Source organism: Dendronephthya gigantea, unplaced genomic scaffold (assembly GCF_004324835.1).
Source record: "Dendronephthya gigantea isolate DGI-Jeju-01 unplaced genomic scaffold, DenGig_1.0 000034F, whole genome shotgun sequence".
Taxonomy (NCBI): domain Eukaryota; kingdom Metazoa; phylum Cnidaria; class Anthozoa; order Malacalcyonacea; family Nephtheidae; genus Dendronephthya; species Dendronephthya gigantea.
In genome coordinates, this window is record NW_021163044.1 from 1897786 (window position 1) to 1913542 (window position 15757).

At 37.1% G+C, this 15757-nt stretch overlaps 1 protein-coding gene and 1 pseudogene across 2 annotated transcripts; one reads left to right on the forward strand and one right to left on the reverse strand.

The window, feature by feature from the left end:
- The first annotated feature begins 2151 nt into the window (after positions 1-2151).
- On the forward strand, positions 2152-9165 carry LOC114525549 (aquaporin AQPcic-like). Of its 2 annotated transcripts, none has more exons than XM_028546931.1 (4): positions 2152-2619; positions 6222-6457; positions 7244-7351; positions 8067-9165. In XM_028546931.1, exons 1-4 carry the CDS (start codon positions 2301-2303, stop codon positions 8220-8222), a joined length of 819 nt encoding a protein of 272 aa, XP_028402732.1. In that variant the 5' UTR covers positions 2152-2300; the 3' UTR covers positions 8223-9165. The 2 variants fall into 2 exon arrangements, with proteins under 2 accessions (XP_028402732.1, XP_028402733.1); XM_028546932.1 differs by having other exon boundaries at positions 7264-7351.
- Positions 9166-10643: 1478 nt separating this feature from the next.
- LOC114525554 lies at positions 10644-13596 on the reverse strand (annotated as a pseudogene).
- Between the last annotated feature and the right edge of the window lie 2161 nt (positions 13597-15757).

Here is a 15757-nt window from a genome sequence, read left to right on the forward strand (position 1 = left end):
TAGGATTCAACATAATCGTAGGTTAGAATAGGCGACCAGAACATCATATTTTAAGAGATACATGCAGCTGTTGCAAACATGCATGCATGTATAAACGAAGCGTTTGCTTTCATTAATACTTGTGCAATCGCACTTTAATGAATTACTGTTGTAAAGAATATTTGTCTATGATGCAAATTATACTTCAGCTTTTAACAGCACAGCAATATATTACTCAGGACATTGTCACTGAATATTGTTTGCCTAGTGGATAATTGTGGATGTACTGCATGTAAATATCACTTGAACATGAACATATGATATAGGAGTCGGCAGTTCGAAAGACGTTTAGCTTAAACGGTGGATAAGCCAAAGTGTAAAAATACTATCATACATCTTATGTACTTCCATTGAAGATTTACATAAGCTATTTACATAGAAATATTTCAGCTCAGTTGTTCAATAAATAGATAATTTTGTTTCCCATTTTGAACTTATCCACCGTTTAAGCTAACTGGCGCCTTTCAACCGAGCCTAAGGTTAGGACAGATAAATGAGTAAAAAATATTGACGGAAATAGATATACTAATATAATGACAATATATAATACTCAATGTCAAAAAGTCATTAAAAGTGAATGAATAATTAAAGCTTGGGCGAGTTTTCTCGTTGTTCACATTGTTTACGGCAATTGTGACCTGCATTCCAAAATTAAGTTAGTGCTTTTTTCAAATTAAATTTAGTAAAAATACTAAAGTGTACCAATGCTAATGGTGATGTGTTCAACTTCGTATATGTCCGCAACTGGTAATCGGGAATTATTCCCATTAAACTATACTATAAGCTTTCACTAAAGTGTTTATTTGAAGGAGTTTGTTTTAGACACAGTGTTGCCTTGGGTTTCCTGAGTACTTTCATTGTCATTGACATCAAAGTCGGATAATCATTTGATCATCCATAACACTCAACGCGTTGCACATACTACTCTGCCATTGTCATCCATATCAAAGTAGATATTCTTGTGTACAAAAATAGCTATGATTCACGCAGTCAATTATGCAAACACAGTTCGTATTATTGTGAATAATATTCATAATTCACGTCTCTCTTCCATTGAGGTTTGTTTTGGCGCGAAAATGAAGCAATCTGTTATTTTCCCGCCTTCAAAAGGCTACATCTTTTATTTTCCCGCCTTTAAAGGATAAATTTTCTGCGGAGTCTGTGCAATGTCCTTAATTTTGTCTAAAATCACAAATGGACAAATTTGCATGAATATTTAATACGAGTTTAATGTTTTATATCTCCGAGGAGGTTCAAAAATCAGCTGAAAAGATTATAAGCCGACAGTTTGATCTATACATAATGTTTCCTGAATATCAAGATTAATTATCCGAGCTTTGTTGTCGGTTTTGCTTCCATATTTAATGATGCCTGACTTTCCATATGCATTTTTCCAACACTTCCTCGAAAAGTTTACACTCTAACCACGGTAGCCATCGTGCATGGGGTATAAAATTATAGTGCGTGCATGTATATACATACATTCGTGTTACCCGATACAAAATACTATATATTTATAAATCTCTGTGAATACACACACACTTAACGTGTGAACGTATACACTTCAACTGAGTTAGAGTTTTATTGCTTTTAGACTCAGCTTTTCTATAGTTTCTATTCGAAAAATCGTTGAAAATCACAAATCAGCGATATTGGATAAGAATCTCGCCCATAATAAATATGCTATTTTTCGTTGTTTTCATGTGCATGCATGCCTACCTACTATTTAGATAAAAAATAAGATAGGGATAAAATTTAATTAAAGAGAACAATACACTAGTATACACAATGAAAGATACCATTATTGTTCGCTCGAGATAAACGCAAAATACAAACGCTCGGATAAAAGTCAGCCGCTTTCGGAAGCATAAACTCATAAAGCTTCATCTCGACATGTCCCCAGTTTGATGTCTAACTTAGACACGTTTCCGACTTTAAGTTCCTAAGATGACAAATTGTGTGCATGCAAATGATTGAATTGAGTGTCTTTTGAGTACAATATACAAACAAACCTCTGCGGTGTGGCCAATAATGTGCAGCGCTTAGGATGTATATTATTGCTATTTGCCAGGTGGTGTGGAATTTGCATAAACACACTGGCAGGCGGAGAAATGTTAAATTGTTGGTCGTCAACACACATAAAACAACCCGTTCCGGCCCAGCGATGCTATCTTAGTGTAATAAATATTCTATCAAGGCCGTCTCATATGCTTGCTTATCGTAGTGGTATAAACCACGTCAATTAAATCTCTGCTGGCAAAATGTTACCACAAGAGGAGAAACCGCCAAGCGAATTCAGGATGAAGAAGTTTTGGGCTAGCATTGCCGCGGAATATCTGGGCACTGGTCTTTTGGTCTATATCGCTACATCTGTTTGCAATGTGTCTGATACGAACCTACGAGACAATACTAAAGCAAGTGGTAATCTGGAATGCGCTTTAGCAAATGGTCTCGGTGTCGCAACGATCGTTCATTGGACCGAAGGACTGCTCAATCCGGCGTTGGCAGTCGCGTTCACCTCGACTGGCAAACTCTCGCTGACCAAAGGAGTCTTGCTAATCATTATGGAAATTGTCGGAGGTAAATATAATCTTTGCTCTACGCGCCCTTTATGTTTAGATATTTCAGAATTGGGCTGGTGCATGCTCGTTGTGATGTTCTGCCTATATTAATTTTTATCAATGTTGTAGTATAATTAAACCGCATGGGATCCCAACAATGCCAGCGACAGTATGTAAGTTTCAACACCCGTTAAAGCAATTCTTAAACGACTATATATAGCTATTTTGAGTATGCCTTCGCAGATACTAATTTTCTTGATGCTATTACCTAGTGTACAATACACGTCATAGCACACTGTTATTTTCAGGGAGTTATTTTAACTCTCCCATTATCCTTTTTTAGTGGAGTTAAAAATTTAACTATAGTTTTGGAGTAAAAATAACTCTCTTTGAGGGGTTAATAATTTTTAGACCTTATTAACTATGCAGAATTAACTCCTTTTGGGGGAGTTAAGCAATCTAACCCTCTTTTATGAGTTATTTTGACTCACCTATTACCCTTTTTTGGGGGTGATAAAAATTCAACTCTCTTTTTGGAGTTAAATAAAATTCAAAATGGCGTGCACAAGAGGAGCGGGTTAATAGTTTATTATAAATTTTAGTCTTATAAACGTGAATTGATTTAACTCTGGAGTGAAAAAGGCGGAAAAGGCTTGTAAAAATTACGAATGTTTGTGCCACTAATATAATTTGACTTCTAAACCCTATATTTTAACTTATATCGCTTTCTTCATCCCGATGTATAAAGTTTCTTCCTACGGCATTTAACTTTTAAGTTCAAGTTTATAAGGCTGTTCTGTTCATCTGTATATAAAAGCCATTCCCCCATAAAATAGGGAAAAATGGCAGGGCTGACGATGATCTATTGATTATATATGTTATTTCTGGCTGTGAGGTCGTTATTTCCGTTTTCGAGACCGTCGGCACAGTTTTTTGTATCCGGTAATCCGGGCCGAAGCTGCCGGTAAAATATAATGTGTTTATTTTTTAACCTTTGCCGTAGGCCGAGGGAAGTTTTCGAGACCGAGAGGACAGATTTTTGCCTCCGGGCTGAAGCTGCGGTATATAACGTGTTTATTTTTACCTTTACACTATTGACTTCATGAAACACAAAAAAAGCAAAAAAATTAGCAAATAACTATATAAAAACTATAATTTCTGCAATCTACAAGGCTACAAGCCATTTCAGAATTTTTATACGTCAACAACTCCTTAAAAGGATATCCTAGTCGGGAAACAGCCAATGAAATGGCAGATATTGTTACCATAGCAACTAAATCACGGCAAATTCGGGCAAATCGACTAGAAAAACAACGTAAAATGCAGCGAAAAAAGGAGTAAAAAATCCAAACTAAGACGTTTTTCGGGTATGTTTTTTATTTCTAACATACTTTTAGTCTTTTCCGGAAAGGTTTTTACACATTTTAGCCTTACGTTGCTTTGGTTTGGCCGTTTTATTCACATTTCACACCGGGCCGGATGCATTTCAAGCGGGCCGGATGCAAAAATCAATATTAAATAGGTCATTTTATCACTTTAAAATTTACAGTAATCAAAGTCTTTCAGAAGTAATTCATAATTTAGGGTATAGGAAGAGTATTATTGAGGTTAAAAGCAACAACTGATGTTAGAATTATTTAAAAGTGGGCTATAAAAAGGTGATCCTTTCAGACAATTAATATAGCAATTCAGAGCTTTTGTATTGATCTGTCTTTTCAAATATACAACTCACAATATTATACAAATGCATGTGAATTGATAATAAGAAATTTTGTGAGATAAATTTACCAATATGACATTACGAGAACCTTTCGCTTTAATGTTTTTAGTTTAATAATCCAATACACAAACACAATTTGCATCAGAACTCTGAAAGTAGAAATAATATAACTCCGATAGTGGAGTTACCACTGCTTAACTCCTTTTTAAGAGTTACATTTTAACCCCTAAATGATAGTTATTTTGACTGCAAAAACGGAGTTAATATTTTACTCCAAATCTGGAGTTACTTTTAACTCCAAAAAGTGAGTTGTTCTGTACCTTTTTCCGTAACTCCTATTTTAGGAGTTAAAATAACTCCCTCAAAATAACAGTGCATTCACAGTTTGCTTTTAAAAACATTCGCCTTAACCGCGGCCAGATGGTATAAAGTCGCGTTCCTAGATAATTTCGAACGATTTCGGATGTTGCAAATGTTACCGATAATGATTCATTTAAAACCATTAGCTATTACATGACTGACAGTTTATAATATCTCAGTATCAGAACACTCGTATCTAAGCTAAAAATGCACTTCGTCGTTGGCTACGTGACGACCTGAGCGATAACGGAACGACAACTGTTAAAACGAGAACAGCATGCGTGCAGAAGGCCATCTTAGACCGAGGAGGCTTTTAGGGGGAGGCCTTGCCAACTGCTATGACCATAATAATTACAGAGTAGGCATATAAAGCGTTTGTCTGCCATAAAATTAAATGCACTGATCCAGTGACTTAAAATTGATACATGCCGAAGCTTTTCTCTCAAATTTTTGGACGCTGTCACGATCATTAATTGGCAGCAGGATAGTTAATCATAGTTTAAATTAAAATTTGCCGAACAATAAAAGCGTGTATAGCCCACAGAGAACCCAATCGGTGTCCATTTATGATGATAATGTTCAACAGCGTGTGAATTTTCCAAGTTGTTGCAATTTTTTGCGAATTCCTTCCAATTTGGATGAATAAATGTATGTAATGATAATATAAAATGTCACGACTAGCTCTTAATTTAAGAATAATATTAAAGAAATTGACTCCAAAAACGGTGGAATTTTATATTATTCAAATCGAGTGTGTTAACTGTGTTTGACAATGACTTTTGAAGTAAAGTAAGATAATTATACAGCCTTGAAAGTATATACGTTTGTCTCTAATCATACTCCGTCTGTAATCGCGTTATCAGGAAATCTTTGCTATACTGCAACTTCTTGTTCTAGGGTCGGTTGTTCGAAAGGCGTTTAGCTTAAACGGTGGATAAGCCAAAGTAAAAAAATACTCTCATATACATCTTGTGAATGACTGAACCTGCGTCTTATGCATTAAATATGTACTCCCATTGACAATTAAACTATTTACATCCGAAACATATCAGCTCAGCAGCCTCAGTTGTTCAATAAATAGATAAAATTGTTTTCCATTTTTAACTTATCCAACGTTTAAGCTAAACACCTTTCCAACAACCGAGCCCCTGAATTATATATAGCCGTGTGTCGTTAGCACTGGATAGAATAATTAAAAGTCTGCGCATGTATAGAAAATGATGATAAAAGGCAAGTTTGACTATGGAATTAAAAAACTATATTCATTCGGAAAAATACGAGATAATATGTATGTATTAAAATATGGATGTAAATTGTATATATAAAATGTACATTTTAGACTTTTTAAGACTGTGCATGTAATCCATAGATTTGGATGTTTAAAAAGTTAGTTAGTATTTGACTAGTAAACAGTAGTTATTGACGAAAAAGGTGAAACAGAATGGTGTACTTCAGAGTTAACTATGATCAATCTACCAAATACAGTAGTTGTATATTTTTGCAGCCGGTTTTTGCAGCACAATTTTGTGACTGAATTCCAGGTATCTCTGGGGCGGCATTAACGTACGCGCTGACTCCATCACGCTTGAGGCATACCCTGGGAGATACTGTTCTTCACGAGGATATGAGCACAATGCAAGGACTTTTTGTCGAATTCATTCTCACGCTTATTTTGACGTTGGCCGTGTACGCTACTCGTGATGCCGGGCGCAAGTGCGAGGGTTATCATTCATCACTTGCCTACGGATTTGCTGTTGTGTCCTGCTACCTTGTCGGGGTAAGTGTCCCTGTAACTTGCCACTGATATGCATGTAAACTAACGAAGGGAAATGTCTGTAACTTGCCACTGATCTGAATGTAAACTTACTGCGGGAAATGTCTAACTTGCCACTGATCTGAATATAAAGTTACTGCAGGAAATATCTGTAACTTACCACTGATCTGAATATTAACTGACTGGGGGAAATGTTTGTAACTTGCCACTGATCTGAATATAAACTGACTGGGGGACATGTTTGTAACTTGCCACTGATCTGAATATTAACTGACTGGGGGAAATGTTTGTAACTTACCACTGATCTAAATATTAACTGACTAGGGGGAATGTTTGTAACTTGCCACTGATCTGAATATTAACTGACTGGGGGAAATGTCTGTAACTTGCCACTGATCTGAATATAATCTTACTGCGGGAAATGTCTAACTTGCCACTGATCTGAATATAAAGTTACTGGGGGAAGTGTTTGTAACTTGCCACTGATCTGCATATAGACTTACTAAGGGAAATGTCTGTAACTTGCCACTGATCTGAATATAAACGTACTAGGGGAGGTGTTTGTAACTTGCCACTGATCTGCAAATAAACTGCCTGCCTCAACCTTATAAGCTACCAACAACGCATTGAAACATGCGGAACATCGATCTCACTCCAGAACATGCATGGCGGTCAGTAGCTTTAAAACTCCTGCAAGTGATGTCGATGATTTATTGTCTCCACGGCCTGTTTTCCCCTGCTTAAAATGCGATACAATCAATACTATATGCAAAATACTTCTCATTGTAGTATAAGTATACATCTTGTGGTATCAATCCAGCACGATCGTTTGGTCCAGCGGTTATTCGGGAAATATCTGGACTAGGAAAACCAAACGCAGAGTGGCAGCATCATTGGGTAAATACTCTCTTTAGTCAATCCCGGGCCTAATTGTGATATATTTCCTGCTTGTCACCTAGATCTGAAGTTGGTCTATTATGCAAGTGGTCCATTATAGATTTCAGTCATAGTTTAACTGAAAGCATACGCAGTTTCGCAAGGCCGTGCATGCCAAGATATAAGGTCATGTGTTCTAATATGGCTCGTTTTCCCGGCTGATAACTACATTCGAACAGAGGCCTCGGCATTAGGGCTTACTCTGAACTTTTTGCACTCTTTGGTATTGTTTTATCCGAAACCGAATCTAGACTGTTCAGACATATTACCATGTTTAGATGAGAAAAAAAAACGCCTTAGTGAATAGTGTGTTTACACCCAGGATAATCGTGTTCATCAAGAATTACGCCTGTATTCAAAACACTCGCACTTACTGAGTGAAACAGTAAATCAGTTATTAGTCGTCATTGTGAAAGTTCTTTCTTAATCAATGGAAAGATTCACGCTAAAAAACAGAAAATCAAGCTCTCATTTAAGTCGGAATACCGTCATGCAATCGTTACGATGTTATTCAGATCTTCCATTCAATGTATGAGTGTGTTTAAGCTGTCAGAATGCAGGCGTTAGCCAGTCTCTTAGACAACTAGAAGGCCGTCGAAATACTATAATTTTCAATCGTTCCCAGACGCAGTTCGATTACCATGCAATGAGACATGTATTGTTTTTATATTTCAAGATTTACTGGATTGGTCCCATAGGAGGCTCGTTACTTGGTGGCGTTATCTACCATTTCTTATTCGCCCAACCAAGCTTCGAATATGACGTATGCAAAGCAATCTACACTAGGAATAATCATGACTACCGGGAAAGAGAGTCGGAAACCAACTTATAGCAATGAATGAATTGCTATGAAGCAAAGTTTAAAGATAAACTTGTTATGAAACCACCATTAAATGGTGGTGTTAGTTTTTACATCTCATCCCCATTTGGTGTGCGGTTTGGATCGGAATCGGTTTAGTAGAGGTATCACAGTATATCATACATATCACATATGCCATCTTATGAGCAGATCATTGTTTGGAATATAATTGCAATGCAAAAAATGCCAGAAAGCGACTCTCGGAGATGAATCGATAGGCTCCATAAACCGCTCCAATAATTTTGTCTTGTTTTTTCGATGTGGGAAAGACGAGGAATGAATTTAATCAAAATGACCTGTCTTTAATTTCGTGCAAAGATTTGAAAGATGGCAAAGCCAAAGATTCGCCGGAAATTAAATCAACGCTGTACTTCGTGTAAGCATCCTCTGGCCTAACTATACTGCCTTTGGAACAGTAACCTAGCGTTGTCATATGCAGTCGACTATTCGTGCAAGTGAAATGTGTCAGTATAATAGAAGAAAGATGTCTTTCACTTGAACGTTGTTTCATGCCATTGTTTTAAATATATTGAGTCCCAATGAAATATAATGAGGTTCTTCATTCATCGTATTCGTTATCGCAAATAATTTGTCGCAATTACGAGATGAATGTATAAAAAAGCTCGTACGGTATGCAAATATTGCTTGTGGTGACAAAACAATGCTTGTGGTTATATTATCGTTCTACACGTATGCAAATCGGCTTCTTTGTTGAAAATTTTAAAATTGCGCTCAAAGTGCAGCTGTCCTTGTGTTTGAATACGAACATTATTACAAAAAATTAATATCTCTATTGCTCTAACAATAATGAATAGCGTAAAATGCATTCCTCCTGTATTGAAAACTTCAAAATGCAATGTGCCTTGTAAACGTTTTAATAACAACTCGACTCCAGTTCTTTTGCTGACATGCAGGATCGCAGATGAATTAAATTGTTTTGTTTACAAAGATTTTAATAAGACTCTTCATATTGAGGTTTATATGTCCGCGATAAAAACATTGCATAATGCAAGTGCAAATTCTATTTTTTTTTGGCAAAGTCGGTTTAAGCTAGAAGCTAAAATAAACTAGCTCGTTCATCAAATTGCTCAGAGTCGACGTAAAAATCCGTCAGCTCTCGATTCTAACTTTGCCGGCCAAACTTTTCTGGCTTTTCAGGAACAAACCCTACATTCACCTACAGTCTACATTTTTTAAAAATATATTGCGAATATTTGCCATTATGTTTAGTGGAGTAAAGGCAGCTAGCCGTCTTCTTGAAAACTAAAATTTTTTTTTAATTTTATCTCTTGGCCTTGGGAGTCTTCCATCTTTTTTAATTTTTGTTATCTTTTGCGAAAAGTCAACATTTACACAGGCTGTAATTCAATATTAAATTCGAATATTATCGGTATCAGAATAATATAGTGCTCTCTGAGGAAATGCTCTTTAATGCCACTGGAGCCATTACGACTCTCCGCGTCTCGTTTCAATTTGAATGGGATTTAAGGTTAAGTTGTTCAGTAATGTTTTAAAGGACAGAAAAATTGAGATTCTAACCGCTAAAGTAGGATTAATTATCCTCGAAAAAATAGTGTGGATTTAATCTTTTATGTGCATGCGCGTACGTCGCCTCGTCAAATAAATGAGCTGAGTCAACCCTTATGTTATCCCAGATCAATTCAGCCATCCAATAAATATTTCGGCTCGCCCATTACCGGCTCATACTTTGAAAAAATAAATTTAAATATTAGCTTGAAAAACCCCTGTGGCGATGAATTTAAACGACGTGCATGCATTCATAAATTCACCGTAAATGAAGTTAAGATTTCTTCTTGAGTTATATAGTTATATAGCATTATAGGAATGATTGTTTGGGAATTCTAATCGTCAAATCTCTCTTGATATATATAACGAGATGAAAATTAAGGATATAATTATAAAGGAATTCTCTAATCTATTTGAAATATTAAAACGCGAAAATTATCTCAACGCGATCTTCAAAACACTTATATATATATAAATGGTATTCTGTCGCACTCTCTAAGACTAAGCGACAAAATTTCATAAACGTATCTCTCATGCATGCATGCATGATGCATACAGCCATTTTCATATGCAATACGATGTCTGATTCAACATGCATTTTTTTTGTCTTGCTTGCCCTAGCTCAGTCGCCCGTAAAAGAGTTTATCTGGTTTTAGAAAGGGCTGGTTTTCGTTTGAGGCCTGTCAATAATCGCGGCAGTATAGATGTTTTAAATATATATATATATATGCATGTATATATAGTTTTTCAGATGAAACAAGGTAGCTATATATATAGCTATACGTTTTGTTTTAATGAAATTATAAAGAATGCTTGTATGAGTTGTATCGCATGGGGTAAAGAAACCTTAAGACGGTAGCATTATTTTGATATTATCTATTTTCATTCCATATAGCGGCGGCCTTTGACATGCAATACATGTAAATAAAAAAACGAATTCTAATGTCACGAACTGATTAGACTTTGTTTTGTTATTCATTTATTGGAAATTTTAGAATATAGAACTTTTGAGGGTTAGAAGGAGAATTTGTAGTGTTGTTACAACGTTGGTATATATAGCGCGTATTGTCTTTATAATTGTAATTTTCGCTACAAAAAGCTAAGCCCCTGACTACATATATTATATGTATATAATAATATATATGTAATTTCTATGACCGTTCCCTGTGCTGTACGTCTCACTACTTGCAATGTGTAATTGCTACAGCACATAGCTATATATAGCTACACGTTCTCAATACAACGATGATGCAATCTAAATGGTAAATGAGACTTCTGGTATCGTAAATAAAACGAGTATATAAACCTGCAATTGAAAGGCTTTTGTATAAGAAGGGCAATTGCAAATGTTAGGATTAAAATGAAAAATGTCTTCGAGATAGTTTTAATTGTTTATTGTTTAAAAGACAAAAAGTATATACATGCACGCAAAATCCATTCACATTTCCCTCCATATAAGATTAAACAGGTGTATATATAGTAAGCTTCGCACCAATTTCGTAGTTTACTAAATTAGGGCGTGCTGAAACGTCTTCCAAAATGAATGCGTTGCTTTAATGGCGCGAATTCTTTTTGATGCACACACAATGTATTCATATTCGATTCATATGAAATCATAAAAATCGCTATCATACTCCGCGTGTATTTTAACCCCAACTGAGCCTAAGCGTTAAGCGTTGATTAAAGAAGCATCTAGAGAGAAACGTTTACGGCCCTTCAGAAAATGTCTTCGCGTATATATATTAAACAAAGCAAGTCCGATATACTGAACCTAGTTTTAACAATAACACATGCGATATATACTCGTCTATATATATATATATATTCGTAATTTTATCCTAACGAATATAAGGACTTCGGGTGGACAATCCTTAACAAAATATGCAGCGATTCATGCATCGCGGCTATATAAACGTGGCCAAACATGTACCGCACTTCACATCCATTATTTCAATGTTTATATATAAACCAACGTGTCTTAGTGTGATTAAAAAAAATGCATATATAAGTCGCTCTAACGACTCTGCGTATATAATTGTATAGCACAACGTGTTTCGTTCAAGCAAATTTTCGTAAACAGTGCAGAATTACTGGTGGCAGATTATCCCGGAATCCGTTGAAACGAATGCAGGGAAAGAAAAAAGTCTTGGAATTCGCTCAAAACAACACAACAATAAATTGTTATTTTGTGTAAATTACATCACACCCGAGTACAATGAAGCTGATACTAGTTTGAGATGAAAGTTTATCGCTGAAGATATTATACACAAGATTCAGTTTGCACTAGAATTGCCGCCGGGAAGTTCGCGAAAGATTAACAATTAATTCATATAATATGCTATAATTTAAAACTCTATTCTAAGCCGAACGCTTTACGATTCGAGTCATAGTTTTCAATGTTCCTTTTCATAATCTCCATACAAGGTCCCAAGAGTCTCTCAAACGCTCCAACATCGAGTTTTGCGCACTTCGCTTTACCTTTAGCGAAAACAGAAGCCGAGCGCGGTTGATTCATGACCAGAGCCATCTCCCCGAAATAGTCGCCTTTTTTCAACACCGATATCTCCTTACTTTCGGCGCCTTTGCCTAATACGATCCTTATGTGTCCATCTTCAACGAAATACATGCAATCCGCGCTGTCTCCCTGCTTTATGATACATTCCCTGTCCTCAAAACTTGCGCTCTCCAGAGCATCGGCAAGATTCGCTCTCTCATAGTCGGTCAACTCCGAAAGCATAGGAACACCTCCCAAAAGCGACTCGTAGGAACGCCTTTTGCGAGCTGCTGCCCCGACGACGATCCGCCTAAATACCGCTTGATCCAGAGCCCAGAGGATGCCTTCGGATTGTGCAGTAATCGTGGCGTTTCTCGGACAATTATACATCAACGCTAGCTCGCCGAAGCTTCCCGAGTTGACAAACGTGTGCACTTTCTTTCGCTGTGCGCCACCAGTGTTTATAAGAACATCGTAAGTCCCAATTTCGATAACATAGAAGTTGTCTCCGTCATCCCCTTGCGTGATAACCTCGTCTCCCTTCTGAACTTTTCTCTCAAACATAGCGTCCAGAATATCTTGTATTTGTTCAGGCTCGCATGCTTTGAATAGCAAAATATTTTTCATCGCTTGTTTCAGCCTGCCTCGCTGTTCTTCGGTCTTAGGATGAACGACTTTCTTCCCATCGTTTTCGTCCTTCGTAGGATCGTACGTCTCGGCCGCAACTGCTCGTCTCCGACCACGGACCGGCATTCGTACAGGAGGAACCATCTCGTCGTCGTCGGAGACTGCGTCCGCCATATCGTTGTCACCGTTAACAACAGCCGTTGATTTTACTGTCTTGATATTGTCATGATTCGACTTGACCACCGGTAGCGTGGCTTCAGAGCCAATTGCTGCGTTGCCATGTTTACCGTTATCGCGTACTCTAGTAAAGTGCTCCACGGCAAAAGCGGCAAGATTCTCCGGTTTCTCGATCAGACATTGGACGACAAATTCTTGAAGCAAGTCATGTAGTCCTTGAGGGACGCTGAAGTCTCCTACGTAGCAGCTCATTATGTCGTATAGCAGCTGTATTTGACGTGCCTGTGGAACAAGCGGTGTTTACTGTTCAGCAATTTTCTTCTTTATCTTGAGACGCGAACGTCGCTTTTCCGATAAGCTAATGCCTCGACGTGAATTGGATTTTTGACTGAAGCAAATGAAGTTCTGATTGCCAATCGACGTCGTGTTGGCAACGTTGTTTATCAATACGCAGCAAGAACCGCCGTCTATTGATTATTTGCACCTGTGTTCGCTTAGCAAAAGTTTTCGCCTCACATTCGTTTCGTAGTCAGACATGCAATGACACAACACGTAAAATCGCACGCGCAATTAACCCCCGTGAAATCATCGCGGAGACTGATCTCATATTCATCATCCTAAGTCGGTCAGAAATACTCAGCATGCAAGTATATGTATATATATTCACGAGCTGTTGATTGAGGGAAACGGCAATGCACTTTCAAATATGCATTTATGTAAGGGAGTGATCATCACAGCCTAAATATAATGTCACTGCAATTCGTAGGCGAATATTGACACGCGGTGAAACATGCTATTTGATTATTTGCTTTGCCGGGGTCCCAAGTCTCCGCGGGGAGCGAATTTATACAGCTTAACTATAATGTTTATCTTCAGACCAAAATTGAAGCCTAAAGGGTCACAGGTTTTAATCCCTAAGTGCGTGCGTTATTGATATTTCGTTAAATACAATGTTGACAAAATTAAGGCGACAGCTATAAAGTTGGGAGCAGTGCTCGATCTAATCAATGTCCAAACTCCCACGCACAGGAAGACTCGACACTCGAGTCAGCCTCGAGAGAGTTGCATAATATCGTCATCATATAGGGCTATCAGCTGCTGCTTTCATGGCTTTCGAGGTATAATTTGTACGCTTGGAGTTGAGGCAAAGATTGTTATTTAGTCACAAGCGAGCTTGCTTTGTCCTCCTTGGGTTCTGAATGCGACCTTTTTTTCATGCACTTTAGTATCCTGTATAGTTGTTAATACAGGTAATTGCACTGAGTGGAGTGCAATTTGGTGTGAAATCAAACGCGTGATTACAAAATCTCACGAAGAAGCCCGGCGGAGATCAACTTCCTTTCTGCCTGATTTTCTTCTTTTGACGGATGAAAAGGAGCAAAAAGTTTTGAATTCTTCATGCATAAGTATCATTATTTGTACAACCGTAACATATTTATCCGTTTACATCGTTCAAAAGGTGAAAATCGTACTGAAAATCGCATGCAGCCAATAAATCCAAACTGCGTTTTTAGTTTTTATAGCAAATATTCCGTTTGAAATAATCCCGCAATCGTGCTGGGTTTCATGACGTATTCAAGTTCTTGCTATCACCCCGGATCCGCATAAGGGTCTGATGAAGACAGAAGTTAAGCTGAATTTGGACACACGATATGGATCGCGTATCTCAAAATATACACAAACGTCCACTTCAAAGGTCACCAGTGGTTTGCTAGCTTTATGCAAACCAACGATTGTAAGATGAGAATGAATCAACGCTGATACAGACTTATACCTGGGGTATAAACTTATACCTAGACAGGGATTACAGCTGGCGCCGGAATACCTTTAAAATGACGCGTGCTTATCAGTTATCATGCAGCAAACGCCCAAGAGAAGATAGCTATTCAGCTTCTTGATTAGTTTATTCCAATTTCTTTCAGTTATGGTTGTATCGAGTTGTCCCATAATCGACATTTTGTATTTATCTGCATGGAAAGAGGATATTTTGCTAAATACAATTTCAGTTTTCGTTATGATGCGCTTCGAGTCAGCATATTGATTCAATGAGGCAACTTTATAATCATTGAAGATTATCCATACAAGCTTAGCATTTAAACATATATAAAAAGGGTAGATATGTTACACTTCTGTGACACAGATTGTGTAAGACAGAATTGAAGATCGAACTTCGAAACAAGACTAAACTAAGATTTCATTACATGGCTACATTTCGTTGTAGGTGTAGGCACAGTTCACGTCATCATCATCAGAGCAAGATGCTTTCGATAACTCTTGTATCATCCGTAAGTGCCGTTTGTCTTAGTATACAATTCTTTATATTGGCTTGTGTGTTTCCCGTCTTAATTGCGATGAATGGATTTCGTCATGAGACCACACGAATTACATGCTATTCTGAATGAATATAAAAGATTGTTAGAAAATGAGGTGTCTATGGGTTTGTTACAATATGTGCTGATTGTGTCTTTTAAAAAATGTATTACAGAACACCATATTATTAACGCTGTCTGGAATTGTAAAATCAGTTAAATGTGTCATATTTTAGATTTCCATTTCGATTAAATTCCCCGATAAGCGTGTTAATTTGCTATCTCACAAAATATCAATGATTTGAATATCAATGAAAAGTTAATTTCTCTTTTCTAAAGATGATATTTGGGGATTACAGAGCCGGTTTTTCATC